This window comes from Molothrus ater, chromosome Z, assembly GCF_012460135.2.
Source record: "Molothrus ater isolate BHLD 08-10-18 breed brown headed cowbird chromosome Z, BPBGC_Mater_1.1, whole genome shotgun sequence".
NCBI lineage: Eukaryota > Metazoa > Chordata > Aves > Passeriformes > Icteridae > Molothrus > Molothrus ater.
In genome coordinates, this window is record NC_050511.2 from 21,993,406 (window position 1) to 22,021,348 (window position 27,943).

The window sequence follows — 27,943 nt, forward strand, 5'->3', positions numbered from 1 at the left end:
ACATGGTCTCACCACAGCTGTAGGGAAACCTCAGCTCTGGCGCCTGGAGCACCTCCTGTCCCTCCTTCACCAACCTTGGTGTCTGCAGGGCTGCTCTTATTCTAACTATGCTCTTCTCAGATCCCAATTACATCTGCACTGTAACTTCTCTTTTGCTTCTTAAGTATGATATCACAAAGGCATTACCACCTCCTCTGGCTGGTTTGGCCTTGGCCAGCAGTGGGACCATCATACTCCTCTCTATTCCGGCTCTTGCCGATTCTCAAACAAAAGAAGACAGCTGTAATGAGAAGGATCAAGAAATTACTTTTCATGAGTCACTATATATGGGGATTTACAAAGTCTAGTTGTCACTATAGGAGGGATGCAACGATATGAAAAAAATAGAAATCTGCCTCAGCTCCTGGCGTTAGTGCAGTGGCCAGCTAAGATAGCACTCACTGCTTACTCATACCACAACATCATTAAGAAGGTTTGAGTGGACAGAAGTTTCACAATCCTAGGTGTTATGTAAGCACAAAGAAAGGTATCCTCTTACTGGGGCAGGAATTGTAAGTGCTAAAATAAGTGCTTTGAAAATGTGATCAGTGAGGTGAAAGAGAAGAACAGAGAGACAGCAGCTAGAGCACACCAAAGAAAGATGAGAAACAGGTGTCAAGTCAGTGTTTCTGCCTAAGAAAATAATGGGCACTTTTCTTAGACTGTCTATGGGCTTAGCTGCACATTTAGTCATTTCAGTTCTTCTCTGAAAAAAAGAGTGGCTTGTACAGGAGAAGATCATGAAAATAGCAGAGTGTGAAAATGATGTAGGTAGTATGGATGAGTGTGCAGGTGTATAAGGGGCAAGTCACATCACTGTTCTTGGGTTTTGCTAGGAAGATTTCTTTACTATTTCTTTATTGAGCACTATATCATCAACAGTAGTACCAAAAGACCATGAGGGGGATTGCTTTATACTCATTATCCTCTCTATGCTGTGATTCACTGAGTGAGATAGGTAGTAGATCCAGTATCAATGACTTTTAGTTATTTCTTGGAAGTACACATCTGGAAGAATATTTCTGGACTACACATCTGCACCAACAGAGCTGAGACTGCTGGAGCTGACCAGGGCTTCATTCTTTATTCTGTCTACCAGCTACACTCTTTAAAAAGGAGGCTGCATAAAAATATACTTAAGGTATTGCAGCAGGTAGTGCTGGTGATGAGGGCAGATGATTTGCCCCAGTAATCACCAGGTCTGATTTTCAATCACATTGGTGAACTTTCAATGGAAGCATGAACCTAAGAGTAGGGGACAGGGAAGGGGTCTCAGAATACAAAAGGACAACCACTCTTCTGAAATCCTAATTAAAGTAGCAATTACACTTATATTGGTCATTAAGTCACCTTTTTGAGAATGTTTATTAAAAATGAGCCAAATGGTTCTTTTATCTTGTTTGCAACAATGTGTCCTATTGCAGAAGCAACTAATGTTCAATTAATAAATGAATAAATGAATGGTTTATATCTGTTTAATATGGGCTAGCAATTTGCTTAGAAAGTTCTTGATAAGGATCTTAGAAATGGAAGAGGATTTTGTTACTAGATCCTTGTTCAATTATTTTTACTTTCAAAATTGTCTCAATAATATTCACAGACTGCCCACTGAAGAATTCCAACTCTCTTTCTCAGAGATAAGCATACCAACACTCAAGATGTTCTCATAAAAGATTAAAATTCCTTCCCATATCAACAACAAATTAGTCATTCATTTTCACATTCTTGCACACTGGAATCAGAAAAAAAATAAATTATTAACTACTGTTACACTCCATTTACAAGAGCAACTATTTTAGTTAATTGCTATTTGATGATGGCTTATAAACAAATGAGAAAATGCACTGTAAATTTTAGCACTCAAGTATATAAAGTGGATTTTACCAGGAGCAATGTTAGCACTTAGTGGGGAAATTTGGGGAATAATTCTTCAAAGAAATAACTCTTAAAACAAAAAAGATTTGCTGAAGATTTCAGTTTCCTACATAGTAATATAAAAATGGATCAAAGTGTTTAGGATACTATTTCTGTGGTATTTAGTGCCTATAGGTATTTTCTTACCTCCTGTAGTGGAGAATACTTTTATTTGTAGACACGGGAATATGTTTATGTGCATTTGTGATTATTTAATAGGTCTGTGTGGTAATTTAATAATAAAATCCAATTAAATCTGCCTATTGACTGGATGAATAATTATGCCAAGAATATTTAACACTTTAATTCATAACATTCCAGAAAGGGAACCCTTTAAACAGATTTGTCTGCATTGTTTTACTAGCAATAAACTCAAATACATAAATAAACGAATGGCTTCAACAAATATGTGCTGGTTCACCTCAGTTGAGAATCTACAAGTAGGCTTTAATGGGACTCAACACAAGGACATGGGACTATGTGGTTTGATTCCTTTGTGGGACAAGATATGACAATAATTTTCTAAGGATTAAAATAACTTTTCACACAGGTAAAGTAGGTCCTGAAATTATATGGAATATTCAGTGGAATGTACACCATCCAGATTTATCATGCAAGGTAGTGGACATATGTAAACAAAGGATCAGCTCACAATTTTCTGAAATGACAGAGGGCTGCACCTGCTTCTTAGGGGTTTAGATCTATGAATTAAAAATCGTATTGGAACATTAAAGTCAGAGAATGTTCTTTTTTCTTTATTATACATGAAACAAGATCCTAATGGACTGAATTAGTAATCCATCACAGTACCACACCAAGATCTTGTTCACCTCTTCTGCAGATGAGAATACTCTACCACATAAGCTGTAGCCAGGTGAGCTGGACATAATGGACTGCAAGCACAGAACTTAAAGCTTCCTGCTCAGATTATAATAAAAATAAAAGCTGGTAAGACATTAGGACTGTTGAATTGGAAAAGCTGCAGACCTGCTAATTGAGGCCTATGTTCTCATATGAGCACATATGAGAAGAAGGAATTTGCACACCTACTCTACTGCTATAGGATAAAGTTAATCTGCAAAGTGTGAACTCACTGGCCAAAGACGAGGCTCTGCAGAATCCTAGCAGGTTTCTCAGCATTGCACTGCTCTTCTCCATTGCATCTGTGTATTTCTTGATGCGTTATGGAACAGAAGTAACTGCCACTAGTTGGAATCTGACTGCAGGGAAAGCAGTGAGACTCAGGCTTTTCATTATGGAAGTCCCCAACTTGATTCTAAGCCTGACCGTCCAGTCCTAGCAACAACCCTGAGGGATACCATGCTTGCCTGCCCTGCCACACAGCAACACTGAATCAAGGTCAAGGTGTGCGAGCCAACAGAGGTTTTCATGGAGAACAGAGCCACAAAGAGAAGCAGCACTCCAACAGTACTGACCACAGAGGGAGGAACTGGTTGGCCTAAGCCCTTTACCTACCTCTCATCATACAGGTCTCCAGAGTAAGCCTCTTTTTGCAATGCCTGTTCAAATATAAGCATAGCAGGGGCTTGGATCCCACTTATACATCTAACTACAGGATACAATCCAGCAAAACTTATGAGCTATGGATCACATATATTTCTGTGAAGACACCCCTGCAACAAAGCTACTATAGAGGTATCTTTCATCTCATTTAGAATTTGTGAAACAATTTTTTTTTCTTTTTCTATAAGCACACTGGCCTCATCACCAGCATCAGCTGACAAGAGGAGATGTCCTTTGACAGAGACAGTCAGGGCAACAAACTGAATATCCTGCTGTCTTCATGGAAGAAGGGTGAAGTCTTCAAGAAATACTGAGGCTTCAGAATTAAAACTCCTATTTGAAGGGAAATCTATCTCAGCCTACCCACAGAAATTGCCTCCCCTTCTTGCCAAGGCTCACTGAGATTCCATGGAGTGGCCATAAAAATGAAATTAGCACTGTGCAGAAAACAAGTTTACCAGGCTGAATAGAATTACTTCACTCCCATTTAATTGTTACATTAATGTGTAGAACTCTGATACATAGATGATTCAGCCTGACCCTGTCCCTACTACAAGTAGTGGAAGCAAATTAAGGTTGCATTGTATGAAAGCAGAGACTTGACATGTTCTTTAAAAAATTCAGTACATATGATACTGTCCAGTTTGAAATAAAAGAGGACTCCCAGCTCACAAAAAAGACTATAGCTCCTTGCAGATTATAAGCTCCTTGGCTTTTCTTTCGAATAAGGGTCCATCACAGAAATGCTATTCCAGCATTCTTTGCAACATTTTACCAACCATTAGCAGCAACACGTGCACACACAGAGAGAAAAAATACATAGGGGAAGCTTTCAGTAAAACTGAGATATTTGATGGTGAATTCAACAGGCCCCATATTCCCCCAGCTCTCCTGATTTTAACACTGTAGAGCAGTACATGAAACACCATGCACAGTGGTTCACTCAGACCTCCCTCTGTCTCTCTCTACTCAAAGAAGAAATGCTTATAACCTTTTTTCAGAGGTCAATGTACCACACTTATCCCTGTACCTCAATTTTCCTGTGGACCTGTATGAGCCACAGTTTTGCTCTCCAGCTTCTTCCATTTTCTTTCCATTTTGAGAGACTGTTGTGGCCGCACTAAGGCACATAAATGAAATTTGAGCAAGGCACACCATGGGCTCACTCAGATTGGAGTGAGCCCATGGTATGGGCTCAGATTGGAGTTTTTCTGTGTGGCTCTTTAGTTATGAGTCTATTAAGACATCTGTGCTGAGTGAGCCGTGTGAGAAGACAACCCTGAAAGATGCTGGCCCTCCTTGGACCCTCATTTTCTACTTCCTGGACCTCCAGAAAAAATGTAGACTGTAGGCCTCAGGTGCTGTGGCTCAATCTGAGACAGAAGATTATCTTCCCACAGTTCAGACCCTTGTCAGTAATTCAATTCAGACTCATACAAGAATAGCCACAGTTTCAGAACATGTCACACTGTTTTAATAGCACTTCCTCTCATCATCTTCCAAGAAAATATTTTGCTGTAGCAGCAATTCTTCTGTCCTGCATTTAACCATGATGTTTCCTACGGTTACCTCACCATATCCCTCTGTTCCCTCAGTTCCCACAGCCTATATATTTTGTATGGTTTTTCCTAAATTCAAGCCATCAGCATTTTCTGCTTCTTTTATGAAAGTCTTAAAATGTCAGGTTTTTCCTTTATCACATTTCATGGTGAATACTGTCTCAATCCACTCCTGTACTGAGTTCAGCTAGTTCTCACATCTTCAAAGCTATCAAAAGATCCCTCTGAGATCTGATTCACAATATGACACAGCTGATGAACTACAAGTTCCCAAAATTGCTTTACTTTAGAAAGCTATGTTTAAGAAAACAGGCCAGAGAGCAGTAGTGTCTCTTAAGAGGCTGGTGACCCTACCATAAACCCCGGTTGCATCATATCAAGGGAGTACTTTTCAGCAGAAAGTTGCATGAATACATTGCCCTTTGTAACATAGTTTCTGCTTCAGGCAGCTGGCACACTCAAACAAGGATGGTAAAAGCAACAGAATAACTCACTTTCATCACGATTTGCAGGAGATTATGGTATCTTTGCACCAGACACTGATTTTTATTTGCCATCTGAACCTATACTTGTTCAAAACGAACAAATCAAACAAACCCCATATACCAGTAACAAATACTGCTGGAGACTACATGGCTCTGTTCAAGGTTCATTTTCCTGTCTTATGAAAGTTATTAAGAGGTGCTTCTTTTCCCAAATACATTTTTTTTCCAAAGTCATAGAGAAGTGAAATACTTGTTCTCATATGAAACATGTAACAACAACGTACAAATTGGTGGGTGATGGGTAGACAACTACTATCCTTATCTTTGAATTTCCATTCTTTTTCTTAGACCTAAAACCTTGCTTTAAAACTGTGGTTTGCTCTCCCTCCCCCAAGGCTCCCCCTGCTTTTCTTTGTGGCTTAACAGATAAAGTCAGAACAGGAGGAGGTTTCACCACTTTCACTGCATGTAAAAAACATTAAATAATTCTGTTATTCTGAGGCTTGCTGATAGTATGAAAATGACAACTGAACATCAAGGATAGCATTTTCTTTTTCTGCTAGTAACTGAGGGCTTCTCTGGTTGGGTTTTTCAGTTTAGTAAATTCCCGATGCAATTGTCTTGATATGAGCCTTTCAAAAAATTTTTATTCTTTTCCCTATTTTTTTCAAAGAAAGTAGAATTTAAACATTTATTCAGCTTATATTGAAATATATTAGCTCCCATGCATTTGTAAAATCCTATTTTTATCTCATTAAAAAGATTTCCTAGTAGTACATACCAAATAAATACCCTTCTAGACATGTTACATATAATATATTCACTCTACTACATTCCAAGTCAAAATGAAAGAAATTAAAATTTCATAGAATCACTGACTCACAGAATAATTTAGGTTGGAAACAACCACTGGGGGCTATTCAGTCCATTCTTTGTAATTTGCTCCAAGCATGGCTAGCTTCAAATTTAGATCATATAAACAGAAAAAGGTTCCAAACACTAATTGTTCCTATAATTGCTTATTTTACAGTGACATTCATTTAATAGCTCTGTGACATTTTTACAGTAAGACATATCTTTTTTTAGTACAGCAACTATGCTGTTGCCATAAAATGACACAAACGCCCTACTCAGATGGCAGGCAGAAATAATGATCAGTTATATGTGCATATGTGTTGGTTGGTATGTATGTGCACTGCAGAGACCCACGATGAATCATCCTGTCCTATAGCTGAAAGGTGGGACTGACAATCTTCTGTTTGCTGTTCCTTTGGAAGATGAGTAGGTAGGAATAATAAAGCAATTTGCTGCCATGCATTTTCCCTCAAAAAAAGTGAAAGGCAAATGTTCACAGCCTTCTCAACTAACTGAGATTTAAGGAAGCCTGACTTTCTAAGGTGCAGCTCACAGCTCCTGCATTATCATTTTGAGCTTGCTCAAATGACAACTGTCATGTTGTGTGACAATATTTGCAATAAAAAGCTTGAAATTTTGGGGCTGCACCCTTAGTTAGCAGTAGAATGCATTGATACATCTAATTAATCACATTGTAACTTTCTCTCAGATTTTAAAAATACGATAGCTCTGACCCATCAGTTTAAACACCAATAAATCGTTTATTTATCACTGCAACAAAACAAACAACTAAATCAAACAACCAAACAAACACCCCTCCCCCCCAAAAAAGCCAAACAAAAAACCCAAACAAACAAACAAAAAACCCCACCTCCTTTCCTAGTCCAGGAAGCAAGGGGATACTAAATACACTTTTCTTTTGACCCCGAATTCCTACTAGCTTCACAGGATGAACCCTAATTTTGTATTTGCTTCCTAGTACTGTAATTGCTGGATATGTCACTTTAGATGCATTTTATGTAGGAGCAACAGCACATGTTCCTGCCTGGCAGAATCTGGATTATTCATGCACATATTGCAGTGTGTTTCACAGGCTCTACAAAAACACATCTAAATTGGCAAGCTTTCTGACGCTGGGTCTTGCATCTTATACACTTTGAAAGAGAAGGGAGTGTACCACCTATCAAATACCTATACTGAGATGTACTGTGATAAGTGACTCCTCTGAATAATTGATTTAAGGGTCCAGGATATCTCAGAAAATTGTAACAATATGTGACACCTTCCACCTTGATGTTATTGAAGAAAGGGCACAACTTTTACTCTGTAAAAACTGATACAAAATGACTAAATGGTCTCAACTTAAGTTAAACATCATCCTTTTCTGAGTTTATTTCTGCAGAATTAAAATTTTCCTGTGATCAGCATCAATATCAAAAACTACAAATCTTTAGGAAAACAGTCTCAATAGAAAATGTAGTTACAAATTACCCTGGATATATAGGTACATTATTACTCATGGAGGTCTTATTATTCCTAGCAGTCTTACTCAGAGCTGAAATGTCGGTATAGATGTCAGTGCAAAAATGATGCAGTGCCTGAGAAAACTCCTAAAATTTCTGTTCACTCTGCATCACTTGTCTACACTGAAGACATGAGTTTTACATGGCTGTGAAACCTGACTTTTCTATCATTTAGCATACAAGCACTGAAAGAGCAGAGGAGGAATTACTCATAGATTTCATAAAAAGCAGAATCTTTGTTTATGTAATTTTATATGGTTGAAAGATAAACACAGATGTTGCATTTGCAGATATTATATTTATAACATTATTTTATCAATTATGCTGTGCTTCAGACATGGAAAAACTTGGTATGTTTACATTTCTTAATCCTTACATATTTTAAAAAGTTTCTTGACAAAATGCATATTTTCATACATTTAGTCAAAATTATGAGACCAAAGAAGAAAATTAAATAAAAAGTCAACTTTCAGACAACTGAAAGTAGTTTGGGTTTTTTTTTAAGCAAAATATTTTGAAGACTTTTCACAAACACAAAGTATTTCCTAGATGTGATTAGCACACAAAAATCTTATTTCCCACTACTTTTGTGTTTTAAAAATGTGATCTAAAGCAGACTGGAGAAATTCCTTCCTAAAAGATCATATTGCAGAAGCAAGGCCCTATTTGTTTTATGATTGCAGTCATCATCTTTCAGATATCGGGTGGAAGCTGGGGGAGCAAATTTTGAGCCGCTTTGATTCTCATGGGAAAATTTATTTAAGAGAAAGTATAATTTCTCAAGGTTTGTGCCTGCTTCTGATAATTTCTATATATGTCCACTTATAGAATCGCAGAAAGCCTCCAGTGGCCACCTGTCTTTGGCTGAGTCAGGACAACCATTGTCTCAGCTGGACAGATCTGTGACTACCTTCCTAAAAAACATTTAATGATGGAGATTCCATTGCCTCTTCAGGTGCATTGTACCTTGAAGAGTGGAAAACAGCCTTAGATGTCAACCATGACATGAATATAAAGTGGAAATATCTAAGGAAGATTTGTCTGATTAGCTGAAATATCCAAATTTATTGCTGATGTCAGAGTTTTGGCCAGAGAGAAACCATTCTATCCTTCCCACAGAACAGAAATAAATTCAAACCAAATCATGTTGTGATGCCCAGCATGATTAGCATGCTGCTAATCAGGTTCCTTCCAGTTTTAAAATGAAAGTTGTCAGGCTTACTTCTCTGATTCGTAACGAGATAGCAAGTTTTGCTTCTTTATTTCCTGAATTTCTCTGTCTTATTTTTAGCTCATTCTTTTCCCTTACATGCTAGAAAGCTTTTAAGCAGTGAAGGAATTTGCTTTTCATGGTGCTGTTTTGACTTCTGAAACACACTTAAAACTACATTTCTGAAGAGCAATGTTTCCTTGTCCTGGCTATGACAGGAAAACATCACCATTCACAATCTTTGATGCTTGTCCTTCTTGTGATCCATTGTACTTATTTTGCATTTAATTCATTTCTACAATAACTATGGATAGTTTTTCATGTTGTTTCCGTGACTCCCATTCCTTCGGGAATTTTACATGAGTCATTTAGCAATGTGTGCTAGTAGAACAGTATAACTACACTGTATGAAATAATTTTCTTCTTTGGGAGTAAAATGGATGTATGCATTGATTCTCCTCCAATTCCTTCCTTGAAATCAGCTACCTGAAAACCCCACTGCTGCAGGATGGTATGATAATATGTAATAAGTTACAGGACCCTCTTCTGAACTTAGTAAATTGTATGTGCCATTAGCATTCATCACACCTAAGGTATATTGCAGTAAAACTCCTCTGCACAGTCTCTTCCACCTTTGTCTATCTGCCCCAGGAGACCAGATTCAGCATTGGTAAAATCATAGAGTTATTTAGATTAGAAAAGATTTTTAGGATCATTGAGTCCAACCACGAACTTAACACTGTCCATTAATCTAGGCATCTTACTTCACAAATGGATTTGCCTTGACATCCTATAAGAAAAGAAGGAAATCTTCCTGTTTAAAATGTGCCAGTAAAGAAAAAAAAATTTGAGTTGGTTAGTTGAAGTGGAAGAGATCTTAAACTCTGGAAATTCTGCTTTCCCCACAAATCCTCTGATGAGCACATTTTTTTCCTCTCAGTTTCCATACTTTAAAATTTCCTTTGTAAGATCTAGCTGAACTTTTTCCTAGAGGAAAGGGAGCTTCCAGTGTAGATCCTCTCCAGTGCTGCATGACCTTTACCACAGAAAGCTTACACAGACATAAGATGCAAAGGCTCATATCATCCAGCCACTACTAATACTGAAAAAAGAACCTGCTCACTTTTTTATTACTTTCTCCTAAGCAGCTTCTAGCAGAAATGCTCAAAAGGTCTCCTGAAAGATGGAGACTACAGTTGTCTTAGCAAAAACATGTATGTATGGCTTGTACCTTGATGATCCTGCCCTCTCACCCATATTTTACCCTTTTGTCTTCTGCTTTTCACTGACCGTTGCCTTGAAAATCCCTCCTGTTTACATGCTGCCTCAACAACTTAACCTTTCAATTTCTCAAGAATATCCTTCTCGACAAACCTAGAACTAATCAAACACATCTACATGCATTAAAGCCCACTGTAAACTTAATATGCAAAAGCTTTATGGAGTCCTTAAGACCCTCTGAAAAATACCTGATAGAAGAAGGAACATGGTTTTCAATTTGTGCATTCTCCTTTCTGTCTCCTGGGATACTGCTTTGCAACATTCCTAGGGCAAACCTTGTAGCATAAATTTCACCTACCAAGATTAAACATAGGAAATTATTCCTGGAAACACTGGGATACTGCTGGGATCTATGGGGAAAGAGGTGAGAAAGAGCTGGAGTGACCTTGAGACTGAAGTCACAACACACAAGACAGCAAAGCCAGCAAGGGAAGCATCAAAGTTACATGCTGCTATTGCCTACCTCTTTTGGGCCCTTTTCTTTCTTTGATTGACAGAGAAAGCCCCAAGCTAGATGCTCAAGGTGAAATCAAAAGTCAGGTTCAGGGAAGAAAACTCGTCAAAAAAGCAGACCCACACACCCTGGAGGGGCAGAGGGGAAGCAAGGAGGTGATCCTCGAACTTCCCGGAGAGACTTTTCCCTCCACTGAGGGATACCATGCTAGGGAGGGAGCACAGACATGGACTCTAGCCCTGCATTTCACCTGTGGGACAAGTCTAGTCTCACCAGCTGGGAAATGCTACTTTGGAGATCTTTATTTCCCCTAAATACCCATTGTTAGACCAGTGCCCAGGACTGGCATTCCAACCAGCCAGTCTGCCTAATCCCCTCCAAAATCCATGCTGTTTTTGCCTTCAGCAATAGCAAATGCCAGAGACAGCAGTCTGGACAGAAGAAATGAAACATTATTTCTTAATTCTGCTTCTGCCTGCATTTTCAATCGCACAAACCCACCCCCGTCCTCCACACCCCCCCCCCAAAAAAAAAAACCCTGTATGATCTGACATTTTCCTCAAAAATTTACTGTTCACTATTTAAATTATAGCAATGTTTTTACTTGTATACAAATAACAGTCTCTACTCCAAAAGAAGTACCAATTTAAAAAGCAATTCTGTGTCTCTAGGTTGCCAGGTAGACCACTGAAGGCATTTTAACCATCTTCCAGGGTCTGGGTCCTGGACCTTTAAGTACACAGCCTTGCAGGGCTCTTTCACACCCGTGTGGGGTCAAATCCACACCGCCACCAAGCAGTGTCGCGGTGGGAGTCCCGGACAGTCTATCGAGGGAGGACAGCCGGCTGTACTGCACGGCCCTGCTCCACACACAGCCGGGCATCCGCGGCCCGCGGTGGCCGGATTTGTTCTGGACTTCACCAACTTCACACTTCACCAGCGTGACACACACCACCTTAACACGGGGCGGGGGGCGGGAAAGAAAAGAGAGGAGGAAATTCCCCAACGAGGAACTAGCCAGAAGCACGTGCTCCTCTCGCTGGCGGCTCCCGGCCTGGACTGGCGTCCCCGGGCTGAGGCGGCGCCCGAGGCTTGCAGGCATCTGTGAGCGCCGCGCCCGAAGCTCGCCGACGGCGACCCAAATGCCCCTGGCCACGGCGGGGGCGCTGCGGGACACCCAGCGGCGCCCGGGCCCCGCACCGGGCTGCGCCGAGGCCCCGCGGAGCGGGGGGCGGGCGGTGCCGCCGTCAGTCAGCGGCCGCGGAAGGCGGTGCCTGAGCGGGTTGGCGAAGGCGCCGGGGGCGGGGCGGGGGCAGAGCCGGCGGCGGGCACGGCACCGCCGAGGCACCGAGGCGGCGAGCGCGGTCGGACGGGTGCACGGCGGAGAGTGGGGCGTCGCGGCGGTAGCTGCTGCCCGCCCGTGGGAGGGAGGTGGTGACGGCCCCGCCGCTCCTGCTGCAGCTGCTGCCACCACTACCACCGCTGCTACCGGTGCTGCCACTGCTGCCACCGCTGCTGCCGCTGAGGTAAAGCGAGTCCTGCTGCATCCGCTGCAGCTGGTGCTGCCCCTCGGGCGGCTGCCGGGGCACGGGAGCGGGGCGGGAGGGGGCGGCGCGGGGCACCGGCCGCCCCTGCGGGGTGACAGTCCGAGCGGCAGCGCCGCCCCGCGCAACTTTTTCCCCGTGCCGGGGCGGGCCGTCCGCTGCTGCCGAGGCCGAGCCCCGGGGATGGTGCAGCCTGTCCCCTCGCGGCCGGGGGCGGCTCGGCCCGGCGCTTCCTGGACGGGCACGGCGAGCGGCCGCCGCGGGGCTGCCCGGGAGCCCCGGGCCCGGGTGGCGTGGGGAGCCGGGCTGGTGCCTGCGCCGGGATACAGCCCCCCGGGCGGCGGAAGGGGTGTCCGTAGGGAGCGCTGGGGCGGGAGCGGTCGGCACGGCGTCCTCCGTGTCCGGGGCTCCGCCATCGGCCCCGCGGCGCCGGGGAGAGCCGGCTCGGTGCAGCCCTGCCCCGGCGGTGGAGGGGCTGCAGCCCCTGAGCACCGGCCCCGGAGAGCGGCTGCTCTGCGGCGGGGACTGCGTGTCGGCGCGGGGCTCCGGAGTGGTTAACCTGCCCGCCTCTTCAACGGGACGGTAGTTCAGACTGTACTGCTTTCCTAAGTTTTTTAATTATCACCTCCCTTCGTCCATAGTTTGCAGCCTTTATAAGGTCTTTGAGATGTTTCAGAATGAGATGCGGTGTATAGTGCTTAGAGTACTTATTCAGTGTGTATATATTTGGACTCGTTCAAAGACTTGTGATAGAATCTCCACAGATTCAAAATAATTATTTCAGACTGTAAGTGGTATAAAGGTATTACTACGTGATACATCACAGACCTCACTTTCCTGCAGAAAATAGTGTTCTAATGTGGTACTTGGTCGTCTCCACTTGGAGAGCATATTTCAGAGAAAGCTGCAGTTTGAGTCACAGGTGTGTAGACACCTAGTGGGGAGAAGACTTGGTCTCCAAGCAAATTTCCCAGCTTACCCCACAATTCTCATTATTTCAGTGTCCCAATGAGTATGTTAATCAGCTCTTCTATCTACCAAGCTTATCCTGCAGTGGAAGGGAGCTTGCGTTAGGCACTATTTCTCTAGGGATTTTTGGAAATTGTTAGAGAGATTGCAGTGCAAGGAAATATGGTTATTAAATTTGTTAATATAAAGGTATGAAGAAAATCTTTGCATCTTGTACTAGGCATGCTGTAGCAGTAACAGCCCACCCCTCTGGTATCACTGTGCATGTAAATGCAGTGTAGAAGTTTTTATTCTCCAGCTCCAAAGACATGATATCTTGTGTGGGAGGAAACCCTTGGGTACCAGTGAAGTGTGAGCCAGATGTCATTTTTAACAGGGGAAGAAAGGGAGGGTGAAGGGGACGATTTCATGTCCCCTTCGTTTTTCACCTAAATTTGTAGGAATGTCTCGACTTTTTCTGTTGAATTTTAAATTTTTATCCCTACTGAAATGCTCAATATAAACCATTCTGCTGAGAGATCGGAATTCTGCCTGAACTCAGGAATCTTTTAGTGGCATCATGCTCTTAGACAGTAAATAAAAACAAATGAACATTGATTCTCCTCCAATACTTCTTCCTCCTTTTCCATTTGACCAGCCAAATGGAAATCCAGTAATAAAATCATCTCAAATATAGGAGTATTTCTTCCTGAAGTGTTTGGTTTGTTTGTTTTAATCTATTTAAGATGGTGTCCAAGCTATATATTTAAGGACCAGTCAGCTTGAGTCAAAATGCCTCAATGTAGAGACTGTGTAATTTCAATTGTAGTAAAAGGAATTTTTTTTTATGCAGGATCTTAGCCAAGCACTCTAAGAGGCATTTTGCATACACTGTGGTGTTACTGAGCAGGTGTGGAAAACTGGTGTTTGTCCCTCTGTTAGATCTATATGCAAGGCTCTTGAACTCTGAGTCTTAGTTCATCCCTGAACCCGAGACACAGTAACAATAGAAAAAGGCATAAATCCAAGGAGTTCACAATGGCTGACTCACAGGATTGTCTCCAGGTACACGCACCCTAGATCAGGAGGGCATATCCCGGGTACTCTGTACTGAGGGTGGTGCTGATAAGTGAGCATGAACAGGTACTGCAGCTCTGAGCCCCAAGGAAACTGGATCTGAGGAAACTTTGCTACCATAACTTCATTGAGTTTTTCTAACGGTTTGAGTTTTTAAAATATGCTTTAAAATTGTCATAAGAAGTTCTAGTACAACATTTCCAGTTCCAGTATGTTCAAGAGATTAATAAGAGACAGAAGTACTTATTTTAAATATATGGCCATAAAGTTGCTATCATACATTTGATAATAAAAGATCAGAGGAGTAGGTCAAGTCAGTTGAATTATGCAGTGTTTAGAAGACTTCGTTGGCTGCCAAAATGCCCACAGGCAGTAGGAGTTAAATAAGTAGTTGTAGCAGAGCACTTGTTGAATCTTCCTTAAAAAGAAAATAAATATTTCAGAGTATTTAAAGTAGTCAAAGTGGTAATTTTCTAACAGGCTTTGCTGTGTGCATAGTTGGTTTTGATTGGAAACATTTGTATTAATCATAATGCTTGGATCAAAACTGTTAAACTGCATTTTTTTTCTCTTGCTACATGAAAGAGGAGAAATCCATGCTTTTGTGAGGGCTTCTCTGCTATTTACTTGATACACTGGTACTTGTACTTTTTCCACAGTTTTTGTCAGTAGACTTTTCTCTGGTAGAAGAGGCAAAATTAAATACAAGTGAAATTATTCATGCTAATTACAAAGTCTGTGATATTTGGTAGCATCAGTCAGGTAGGCAACATAGTTTGGTTTTTCAGAAGTGGCTGCAGAAATCTCTAATTAAAACTTTGTTGGGAGCTGGGTGCCTAATACACATGGATAGATTTGCAAGTTGTTAAAATAAGTACTTATGTGCAAGCTTTTTGAAATAGGAAGTCTAATTCAGGCCCACATAATTCTTTCCTACAACAAAAACTGGTTGCAAGGGATGATAAGGAAGTTCTTCTAGAACTTAACAAGATTTTCTTCTGTGTTCTGTCACGAGAGATGTTGTGCAACATGCTGCAGGGACCTGATGGGCTGAAGAGGAGCCCAAATTAGGGATCAGGTTTATTCACTGGCACAGAAAGTCCATATGCGTTCCTATAAACACTTCTTAGCTTGTCAATCACATTTCAAAGGACTTGATGACTGAGGCACTAGAAAAAATGGTGTGGAAAAGAGCTGTCAGATGTTCCCTGTTCCAGCCCTGTCTACTGATGTCTCTTTATAGTGTAAAAAGGGAGTGTTTCACAAAAAAAAAAAAAAAAAAAAAGGGCTTTCTGTACATTGAAAACATAGTACATAGTCAATATTTACCCGCTGGTTTTACACAGCTCTCTCAGGTCTTTTATTCAGATGTAGTTTAGGACTTTCAGTGCAGCTTTGTGTATTTAGTACTTTCTGGTTTCCAGTATAGCATTTCAAATTACGATTTGGCTTGTCTTTTTAAGTAGATGAAAATGAGTAACAGTTGAAATAATATTTAGAAAGCTTTCACTGTTCTATATGTCTTCAAGCAACTGTTCTCTAAATAGATTTGGGTTTTAGTCATATTTTTCTTTTACTTTATGGTTGGGCAACCTTGAGCTAAAAGTTCAGGCCTGTGTTCTCTTGCCTTTAATGTAATTTAAGCCTGTACCCTGATACTTCACTCCTGCTAGGGCTGCATAGGTGGTCTGGGTGTGCCTGTTTCAGTTGCTGATTGTTTTTCTAGTATTATACCATAAACACATTAAAAAACATCTGGAAGATAGGGGAGTGGTAAAGCCCCTCTTTAAAAAAGAAAAAGGGGAAATATGATAGTCATCAAGTAAAAGTTCTTTTGAGTCTTTGGTTCTTCTACAGATTACAAGAAGACGCGTTCCTCCAAAAGGTTTTTGAAATACAGGCTTTAGGATGGGGATTGTTACCCATCCTCACCCTTGTCATAAAGAGGAGGAGACTGGATACCCCAGTGGTCAGTGCTAATTACAGTAAGCTCCTCCTCTGTCTTGACAGACCTTTTGTGGAGAAGGGGTGTGGCTGTCTGGCTTGGGGGAGATGGTATATAAAATCTTGCTGCCAGGTTAGATACTGCACTAGAGTGGAGAGGAACAGCTCCAGGGCTTAGCCCTCTCACCCTGTGGCTTTTCAGTAGCCGTAAGTCACAGAGAAGGAAGTGTGCCTCATACTGCAGTGGTACAAATTTGGTTCAAGTAATTTGACATATATCCTTTATAAAAATGCAAACATTAGCTGTAGATATTTTTTGTGCTCTTGCTTGATTTTATTGTCACATAGGATTTTTGTGTGGGACAGAGTCTTTTCCAGGGTTGCAGAAAGCTTAAGTCAGAGGTAGAATACGAAGTTCACAATCATCAAGTGAATGTGAAATGATTTCATGACATTTCTCTTCTCTTTCCAGGAAAAGCATGTGTGCAGAGTTTGGTGGCAGAATATTTAAGGTATGTGGGCAGTCTGTGGCAAATACATCTGAAGAAAGCGTGACTGGCTGAAGAGTCGGCTGAACTTGTGTATGAAGACAAAGAAGTGCCAGGAAGCCCAGGAAAAGAATTAATTGGAAGGGTATTGCTAGACACAGAAGAATTGGAACTTTTAACTTCTGCAACAGACAGTGACTAAGAATAAATACATTGGTAAAAATATCAGCAGTGAAAAGGCAGACTGTGTTTTTTCATTATCTTTTGGATTTTATTACTTAAGAGACGTTTTCGTCATCCCATTTAATTCATCTTGAATTTCTCTGTACATAAAACTATAACTGGACATTTCAATACTGTTTAGTAACACTTTTGAATGTTAAATCATTTGCCAAGATGAGTGCTGAGGGATATCAATACAGAGCTTTATACGACTACAAAAAAGAGCGAGAAGAAGATATTGACTTGCACTTAGGAGATATATTAACTGTGAATAAAGGTACCTTACTAGCACTTGGATTCAGTGAAGGGGAAGAAGCAAAGCCTGAGGAAATTGGTTGGTTGAATGGCTTTAATGAAACCACAGGGGAGAGGGGGGATTTCCCAGGAACTTATGTAGAGTACATTGGAAGAAAAAAAATATCTCCCCCCACTCCAAAGCCTCGTCCTCCTCGGCCTCTTCCAGTAGCACCAAGTCCTGCAAAAGCTGAATCAGAGAGTGAGCAACAAGGTCAGTATTCAGAATGTGCATGGTTTCAAGTATTTTTTTTTCACGGTCTTGTCTCAGTGTACTTTCATGTATATAGCACCTGTTGGTCAGCTTTTTTTAGTGTACAGCTCATTTCAGTCAATTAAGAATTGTTTCTACATTGTAATGTTTAGCTCACACACTTTGTAGTTTTGTGTGATTTGTCTCAGGTACAAGGACCAGTGACTTACTGTGAGGTACATCTCACAGGTTAGAAAGTCTGCTTCTCATTCTCCACTGTAAAACCTTAAGTGGAAAATGAGCCAGTTAACATTTATTTTAGGTTTCTAAGAAATGGATGGAAGTATTTCCTTTTGTGGTTCATCAAACTCACTATTGAGAAAGTTCTTAGTGAGTCCAATACTATGCATTCTAAATAAAAGTATGTTCTTACCACAAATCTCTTGCTACCTGTAGAAGATACATTCTCGTCATGGGGGGTTACCTGTGGCATTAAAGGTAGAAATGAATATTTTAAAATTAAAAATGAAATTATAATAAAGAGAAATTCAGATTTATAATTTTGCAGCTATGGCATACATAGAAAAAGATATCCTTATATGAAAAAAGGTTAAACAGAGGAAATAGCTTCCTAAGTTGCTTTTTAAGCTTTATTTGCAACAGGATGTTAGGCACAACTCAGAATTTTATCAGAACTCTTCTGTTAAGAGAAGAAACAAGTCTTGTCTTTTAAAATTGGAAAAGCTTTGGCGTAAAAAACCAAAAGAAACAAAAAAACTCTTCCTCCAAGTGATTTTGTCTCTTTTACCTACTGACATTCAGATAGTTGGGTTTTACAGATCAATAGGCCAAGTACATTTTAGAATGGATTTTACAGCTTATTGGAGAAGTCTAGACTGGCTTTTATTTCCTCAACTTCTAATGCTTCATAAATTCTCTGGGTTTCTAACTGTAGGTAATGAGAGTTGTAGTATGTGGTCATGATTTTCACAGTGATGCCATAGTAATGAATAGTATCACTGCACTTCCTACACAGAAATGTTTGCAGCATCACTTGCAAATTTGTGGGATTGGTTTATCAACTTTCATCCCTTTGTTCATATTATAAGTTTATATTCAGCTGTGGCGATAACCAGCAAATATAAGTACAGAAATATACAAAAATGTGTGTGGCAACCAAGTTAACCTGGCAGAAGCATTTCTAGATTGATGGGGACTTAATAAAGAGTGAATCTGCAGTGGTTTATATAGCAGTGTTCTGAAGCAGGTGTTCCTTACAAGTCTGCAGTGCCTAGATGTAAATCATTGTTAGATGAAGTTGAGAGCAGATGAGGCTGTAGGGGATTTTGAGTTGTGCTGTCCCTACCTCTGAAGTCCTTGAACTCTTAACTGCTAGTCATTAGAGCCTCATGTTTTCTCTTTCGTTGGCATAGTTCTGAAAATGGAGTATTTCCTTTTAAAAGAAAAACTATTACATCTTTGATCATTCTTTTATTGGATATTAATTATGCTGCTCAGGTGACACTGGCTGTTTTCTTAACCCACCTGTGGAGATAATCATCACCATCCTATGTAACTGCAGAAGAAACATGTTTTTTTGGATAGACACCTCAAAGTTGACAGGTTATTTTGAGAAGCAGAGAATGGAAAGAAAATCCCATTCTTTACATGTGCATGCTGTGGCGAAGCAGCCAGCGTCCTGGCTTTGATCTTTATTGGTTTAAAAAGTAGCACTTTGTAACTTCTTTGGTTTCTGTACTCATGCTTGCTCTATGCTTCTGTTCACAGCACCATGCTGTGAGCTGGCCGCAGCACTGCGCTGGGAAGTCCTGGTGTTAATCTTGCTGTTTCCAAGCCTGCCTCAGGAGTGTGTTTGTAACAGACATTTATGGGAGTTTCAGCTGCTGGGAGTTACTTTGGGAAATTCTGCTGCAGATTTGGGGGGGCTCTGCTTATGTGTAACCTTCTATGTGAGATTTATTGCCTTTAGACAAAGTACTATTTACATGCAATGTGTTTATTTTTAATACCATGGGACTCTGGGAATTGGAAACAAGAAAATGTTCTGATTTGACTGAGAATCTTCATCTCAAATCCTGCACACATAATCTTGCTGTGTTCTAAAATGCTTAAGAATCAGCTTGCAGTCCAACCTTGTTTTCTTCTGATAAAATAAAAGACTTCCCATAGCTGGTTTTGAATTAAAGATTTTAAGCTTCATATAAGAGGCTAGACACCTCCATAATGCCCTAAGACCAGGGATTAGACCCTTCTGAATAGAAATTTGAACTTCAGGCTTAATTACTGTTAAAATAAGGTATGCTTTCCTAAAGGAAATTAGGAAAAGTAATTATAAGTAGTCTCTTTACAGATCTTTTTTCTGAAGAGATCTAAGGCAGAGAGTGCTTTTAATCTTAGAAGCAGACTTGGAAATTTACTGAAAGAGTATTATAAAAATCAAAATGAAGGTAAGATTTTTAAGTTAGCAGAATGCTACAAAAGTTAGGGTAAAACCAGAGGTGAGGGCAGAAATACAGTTCAGATAAAGAACAATGTAGCAATATATGTTTGATTTTCAGGTGGCTTCACTATTTTTGTATGTGTTATTTGGGGCAGGGAATAGCACAGTTAACATTGTCCAGCAGCCAATGTAATGGGCAGTAGACCAAAAGATTCTTCCCAAAATGATACTTCTCTCTGCACCCTTAGAGTGTATTTCAAATAAATTAATGTGTAGTGTGAAGCTTGCCTGACCAAATGCAGTCAAGTTTACATTTTCACTACTTGATGAATTGAAAGTACAGTGGATTAAAATGACAAATTAATGAGGAACTGTAATTTAAAACTTCTTAAACGTACCTCATTTATTTGTAATCTGTATCCTTTTTTAATTCTGTAAAGAGGGAATTCTGTATGTACTCCTCTTGTGTATATGTTGAATAAGAGTATCAGAAACTTGCGATTTCAAAGAATATATATGCATAATCAAAGAAGTTCCATTAATTTGCCATATACCTAGGTTTATTTTTTGAAGAAAACTTTTTAATACTTTCAATACTCTTTAATACTTAATTATTCACTCTGAATGGTTTTCCCCCTTGTGTATATTAAGCCTGACCACTTGCTCATCAATGTCCAGATTGCTTAATATTAGATATAATTTGCAGTATTTAAGCACAATGCTGCCAGTACTCACAATGCTGTATTACTCCTAAACAAATAATCATAGACATCTGAACACACTTTGCAGTCAAGGAGGCTGTTGACATGGGCAGAGCTGCTCATCAGGCCTGTGTCTTATGCAGTCAGTCTTAGAAACAGGAAACTTCCTAAAGGTTATAAGCCAATCTGAAAACAAAACCCTCCTTGCTGGTGGTCTTATGTTCCATTAAAACACTTAACTCTTTCCCCATATTTTTATTTTATTCATCACTTATTTTAAGTTTCTTGAACCATTGGTTAAGACAGGAATTGGCATTCCATGGCTGAAATGCTAGGACTATTATATTTTGCCTGTCTTCCCCTTGTCTTTGTCAATAAAGAACTAGATTTAGTCTGATTTTTTTGGGGATTTTTTTAAAATTGCATCTGAAAAGACATGAAAAGAAAAGAGAAACAAAAGCCCCAAGAAGACTCTAGCACCTTCTAGTCTCAGGCCTGATGCAATGTCAGAGCTAGGGCAAGGCAGATGTAATTCCTCTCACTGTTGAGAGATTCCAAGTGATCCAACATGCCACATTTTTTTCCCAGGCAAGGGTGCCTGGCTGCTGCTGGGAGGATTGAGGTACTTGCAACAGTGGAGATACAGCATAGGGTCATCTTTATACCTCCCAGTAGATATCTGAAGTTCATGTGAAACAGTAAAGATTTTACAAGACTGGAGTTTTTTCTCTTGGAATGATTTTTTTTTTTTTTAATTGAAGCTACATTAGAGTGGTTCCTCTCACTTATCCCAGTTTTCCTCAGTTCTTTGCAAATGGAAAGTGCATAAGCTGTACAAAGTCCAGATATGTTTTTCAAACATTGATTCAACTCATCTGATACAGCCATATACATTTAGAGTTGATTCATACAGTATCATTTCCCTACCTGTTTTGTGAAGGCTGATCTTAAGCAGACTTTGGAGCATAAAGCTTTGATTGATGGACTGAAATACATACAGATTTACCTTGGAATGCTAAATTCTCACTTTGAAATGAAGATCAGATTGCAGAAAGGCAGACCAAAACTTTATATGAATAATTTGTCTGGTTTGATGTTTTGGCGCTTCCTGTAACTTCCTGTATAACTAAAAAGGGTTGTTCGTGTTGACACTTTGTACTATTTCAGCTGATTTTGAGCCTAAAAATAATCTGAAGCTCTTCCTTCTTGTGGTGAAGCTATAAAACAGATTTTTTTTTTTTTAAGAATAAGTCTAAACTCTTTTTCACTCTTCTCCTAGAACAGATACAGATCAGCAAGTTACACAAAGATAATGACACATAACATTTGGAAACTCTTTCCTTTCACCAACCAGGTTATGCAATATCTGATAGAGTTCCAAACTGACAGAGGGCATAAAACCGTTTGTGCGTGGTTTAACTGAGCATGTTGTAGGATTTGTTTCTTTAATTTTCCTATAAAGCCAGTGTAGCAATCCATTTGTGAAAATTACTTAGATTTGTGTATTGAGGGACATAAGAGTGAGTGAAATGCGGTGAACCTGGAGCCTCCATTGGCAAGAAAACAGTCATCTTGGATGATTTAGGCAAATGGAAAAAGGAAATTATGGGATGATGAGCCACTATCTCATGACAAATACAAATGGTAAATATATTTACCATTCAAGCCAGGGCCCTTGAATTCTTTCTTTTTAGAACCAGTTAGAGTATAAGCCTTTGCCCTGCTGCAGTTGTCAGAACTTCGTTGCAGTCATGAATTTTCACGTCAGTTGAGTTTTACTTGCACTGAGAAATGGGGCAAGTTCCTGCCATAAAGCCTTGCCGGCTGCTTGTGATAAGATTTCTAGGCAAATTTCTAGCTGCCAGATAAGTGCATACATCTGAAAACAGAGTCCTTGCCAACTGCTTTATCACTGATGATGGCAAAGATTTTTGCAAGCTCCACTGAAGTGAGATAGAACATTTTTTTTTGGCAGCGATAATATCAGGGTTGATAATAACTAAAAAAGCCTTTGTAAGCACCACAGGAAGCACAGGGATAGGTTTTGCAGGTCCGAGTACAAACTGCACGCGGAGAGAGGGCCTGGGATAGTTCATGGTTGATGCGTGGCCCCACCTGCTGGTGCAGGAGGAAGGAAGCAAGAGGGAGGAAGGACCTTTAAACACGCTGTCTCCATGTTGCATTTTAATCCTCACAGGATAAAAATTAAAGTGAGAGAGAGAGCTTTTTAAAATAATTCTTGTCTTGAAAAATAGATATTTGTGTGAAAAATGTATCGCTTGGAGTACACAGAACCCCCCTTTTAATCCTCAAGGTTGATCTTAGACTGAAAAGGCTTGTGTGACTGAAATGAATCTTTTTTCCCCGACTGTATCAATCTAATTAATCTAACACATTATTTTACACATTTTTGCATTAAGAAGCTGAAATAATAAGACACTCCCATTTAGCTGCTGTAACAAATATTTTTCTGTTTTGTGTCATAGTGATTTTAATATGCCTTTCTGTGATTACAAAGGCAGAACTATGTTGAGTGACTTTGCTTACATTTTCTTAGCCTCCTGTTATACTGATTTAGTCTGCTAATACCTTGTGCTGACATGAAAGCTGGGGCAGATGTAAAGCATGGCAAAGGTGAATTAGCCTACACTCTCATTGGAATCATCTTTGTCCTGTAGCTGTGATCCAGGAACATCTCAAAAGCCTTCACTGGTTAGCAAATAGTTCTTACTTAGGCTTGCATATGATAACATCAGTTTGTGAGTTTTAGCAATACATGGTACTAAGTGTTTGCCAAGAATGGATCATTCAGCACCCTGAGCAAATAACCGTGCCCACTTAAATAGTTGTGTGATGCCATATATGCATCCAGATTTTCTTGTGTGAAAGAACACAAGTCTGTAACTGCAGCTGGCTGTGCACTGTTTCACATCTGCGTCTTACCAAAGCCACTCTCCATGATGAACATCCATGAAATCAATCTGAAGTCTAGAATACAAAGAACTTCTTTATTTTCATAGCTAAGAATGACAAAGGGAATTACACAATATTAAAGACATGGTTATTTTAACTGGAGAAGGATATTAAGTCCTGAGAATACTTTGGTAAGAATCTAAGTGCTTGAGAGAACTTAAAGAGAATTTCTGGCTTAAAAAAAATAGTTGGTTAATAGTTGCTAACTTTTGTTCAAAATACATGTCTAAAATGCAATTCTATTTTATGGTTTCATTAAGATGCTTGTATGGATTTTTTTGTTAGGGTTTTGGTTTTTGTTTGTTTTCTTTTTTCTACTGTCTTGTAGAAATGCCTGCACCCTTGTACATTGCCTGAAATCTTTTCATAAAGCATTAGCAGGTGTAACCTTTTGTACTAATGGGACTGCTTTTTGTTCAGTCTTTAATAAATGCTGTATGCTGCAGTCCACAAGGGTAGCACCTAAATTTCATTCCTTATTTTCATGTGTTGACCCACTTTATAAAATAGTTTGTATGTAAAATAGCATTAAAAATTGTATTTAAGCTGATAGCTTTTCAGGTAACAAGATTCACAAGGCAGATTTTCAAAAACTCACTACTGCCCTGATCCAGGGAAAGATGTGATTGCATATGGTTTCTACACTTCAAAAATATCTTTTGAGACTATCTTCTACTTCAAAACTACTATGTAAACTATGACATGAATGAAGAAAAACATCTTTTACAATTTAGTTAGCTGTCAGACAATTTTCTCATTCAATCCACTAGGTCTGTTTGTATGTGCTCCTCTTCATTTGCTATGCTAGAACATTTCCCAGAGGTCAGTATCTGAGATAATTTCTTCACTGGAGGTTGTGGATGTTGAGAGCAAGAAGTAAGATCTGCCTTTGGTAGGTCTAAACATGCCAGTTTCCATCTCTGCTGGCAAATCACTTGGTGGCATCTGGGACAGGAAGAAGCTCCTGCAGAAGGGACCTCTTGCAAGAATGGCAGTTACTTTGAGTCCATTTAGGACTCGGCGATTGTATCTTTCCAGTAAAATAGATGGGGTTGATTTTTCTCTGTGGGTTTTTTTCTTTTTAGTGTCTGTGTTTTAAAAAAACAAAGTTAAGCTCTGCTTTCTTTGAACATTTTGATGCTTTCCTGTAAAACACATGCACACCTTAAGTTGTAAAGGTAGTGGCAAAAAGCCAAATTATTCCACTCTAGAACATTTAATTCAAGTGGTCTCTGCCTTGCTCTTTTTCCTCTCTGGGGTTGTATTTGTTGGATGCAGCATGTTTGAACACTCCAGTTCCATAGCCTCCTGCTCGCCACCTGGGAAGGAAGGAAGCATAGCGCAACCTGAAATCTGTAGTCTGAGAGGGAGGGCACCTCTGAGCAGCTTTATGCTGGGATAGAGTTACTATGACAACCTAGCAGAAGGCATGGCTGCACCAGGTTTGTATGTCTTGTTTACAGATATAACAGTGGAATTTATTTGTTGGGGTCAGGAGAGAAAACTTCAATGCTATCACCTATTTTTCCAAGATCTCTCCATCCCCCTTGGATAACATTGGTGGATAAGCAGACAACTTGGAGGACTATTCATGGCAAAGAAACTTTTGAATGGTACGCTGCAAATCAATGTTTCAAAGCATGTTACAACTTCTCCAGCAGTCTCTCTCAAGGAGAAGCCTCTTAGTTTGTGAGGTTACTTTTTCATTTCCCAGTCCTCTTCCTCAGCTCTTTTTCGCTGGAGGTAGATGAAGGCACTTAAATTAGGGAATTAATGAAAGAAACCACTAATTATGCATCATAGTAGATAAGGCTGCACAGCTGTATGTGGTTTCATTATCTCTCTATCCAGGAACATTCCAGAAATAAGCAGTTAAGGGGAAAATTTTTCAGTCTTTTTCATATTTGCACATGGTGTTCAACACTGTGAGCACAAATTCCAGTCCTCTAGTGCTTGCTATTTTTTCATGCAAATTTCACTGCAATTTTTCATGTGCTGCACTTGGATGCAGGGAGCAGGAAAATGTCTCTTGTGTTTTCAACCTTACCCTTGAATCTTTATCCTGTTTTCAACCTTATCCTTGCCAAGACACAGCTGCTTGGCACAGGTGAGGAGCAACAGAGACCGTGGCAAAACTGCCCATCATTTCCTGCTTTGTTGACTAGCACATGCATGAGAGACATCTGCCCTGATGTGATCTGCCAAGAGCTGTGAGGTGCCAGGACACCATGGGGTGCAGCGAGGTGTGATCTGGTACTTGGCCTTTCAGTCTCTGCTGGTATATGGGTATTCTGTGAAGGCTTGTTTTAGGTACTTTGGAGTAAAATCTGTACAGATGTTTAAGTACAATTTAGAATATATTCTGGCCGGTCCAAATCTACTCAATTGTTCTGAAGCCAGAGGAATATAGCTAGTCAGTAGCCTAAATAAGTAATTTTCTTAATAAGTAGAAGATTAAGGGAGGCTTTTTTGCTCCAGTGCAAGCCAGTTCTAGCCGTAAAAATTTTTCTAGTCATCCTCATAATCTGGCCTGGCCAAATGATAGAATTTTACGGAACAAATTCTAAACAGCAAGTAGCAAAAATTTCTTCTGAAATAACCAAAAATAGGACCTCTGTTCATTGAACGAGGGCTTCTTAAGGGCACAGAGTGATGAATGTTTGAATTCTCTTTGCTGTATTTATAATTAATTACTGTTGGTTGAAAGATTAGTGTGTGTTCCCTGCAACTTCCATGTTTTTCTGACTACTTCTTGGATCAAACTTAGTGCTTAAAATTCTAAAAACTTTCTGGTAGGCTGTGTAAACTGCAGTGCCCTACATGAAATAAGAGATTTTCACAATCTCATTATTGTCAGGATTTGGCAATAATATTAAACCACTGGTTGAACAATGTTTTCTACAGAGCAACTAGCATAAAATCTTGCTTCTTAGCAAGTTGAAAGTCTCATCTATTTTTGATATTAAAACCTTCACTGAAAAAGCTAGTGGGCTGCTGCTGCCTTCCAGAGTGATTTAGGATGCAGGACTTTGAGTTGCATGAACAGTTTAGCAAAAAAGGGGAAGACAGTTACCAACTGTTATGCTTTTTCTCCAGATGTTTCCTCTAAGACAAATATGTAGAGTTTTATTATAACGCAGTAAGAACATGCCAATTAGATGAATATGGTTGTTTTGTTGGGGGGGTTTTGTGTGTTTTTTGGGTTTTTTTAATTCTCAATGTCTGTTTGAACTAAATAGCCAGTCAATCAAATACGGTGGTAAATAGTCTAGTAGTTTGGATGGAACATGTCCATGCTCGTTAATGTGAGCTGCTTTCTTCTAAATAGAGTACTAAAATCCTTTCTTCAAAATCCTTTTGGATGCAAGCTGAAAATAAAACTATTGTAAAGTACTGATGTTCTTGAAAATACTATACATGATTGAGGGGTTTTTTCCTTTACTTCAAGAACTTGTTCATACACAAAGCCATAGGTTACTGTTATACTTTCTCTTAAATTTGTGGCAAAACCCATCTCAACTTCAGAAGGAACAGGATCAGACCTATAGTCAAGATTTAGCAGCATTGGGAAAAATCCCATAGTTCTTAGTCTTAGTTCTTTTTGGCAAAATTCACAATATCTTTAGGGTTTGGAGCACAAATCTTATCTCTTTTTGGAAGAGATTCCAGTATACCAGAATCATAGAATATGAATGTGCGTGAAATACTACACCATAAACACTGGCGTAAAGAGCAGAGTCTGACTGTCCTTTCATAAATTTTGAATACAAGTAAGGGAAACTCTGTTGTGAACATCTCTTCTGAGGTTCTGGGCTAATGTAGGGCATGTCATTTCACCCTGTTATTCCTGTTTGGAGCTCCTAACTTCTAGATGAATTTAAAGCCTGTTACTAATTAGTTGAAACTGCTTCCTTTGTACATATTTAGTGTAGATTACTTAACTTTTTATCCCTTTAATATCCAATACATGATAAGAATTGTGAATTTAGTAGTAAAATGTTTTCATTTAGGAAACTACATATATTTAATTGTATTTGGTGATGACAGTATAGAAACTACTTTGACCAGATTACTTTCTTTCAATATATTCAGAACTCCTCACTGATACATATTAAAAATTTGCTCTAGGGTGATAGATACTTTGGCAGGGCTGATGTTTTCCTTAGGGCTGCCTGTTTGGGTAATAATGTGATAGTAATAGGGGTTTCTTATAATTGAAGAAGTGATTTGATGACAGTTTTATTTGTATATTCT

At 39.7% G+C, this 27,943-nt stretch overlaps 1 protein-coding gene across 3 annotated transcripts in view; it reads left to right on the plus strand.

Moving 5' to 3' along the window:
- The first annotated feature begins 12,188 nt into the window (after positions 1-12,188).
- PIK3R1 (phosphoinositide-3-kinase regulatory subunit 1) overlaps positions 12,189-27,943 on the plus strand; it is a 60,169-nt gene continuing 44,414 nt past the window's right edge. Inside the window, exons 1-2 of one of the 3 annotated variants that reach the window (XM_036402786.2) lie at positions 12,189-12,370; positions 16,830-17,575. In XM_036402786.2, coding sequence (XP_036258679.1) covers positions 17,242-17,575 — 334 coding nt within the window. In that variant the 5' untranslated portion in view covers positions 12,189-12,370; positions 16,830-17,241. Of the gene's footprint in view, positions 12,371-16,541; positions 16,621-16,829; positions 17,576-27,943 lie in introns of those variants that run through there. The other 2 variants (XM_036402784.2, XM_036402785.2) reach the window with 2 other exon arrangements.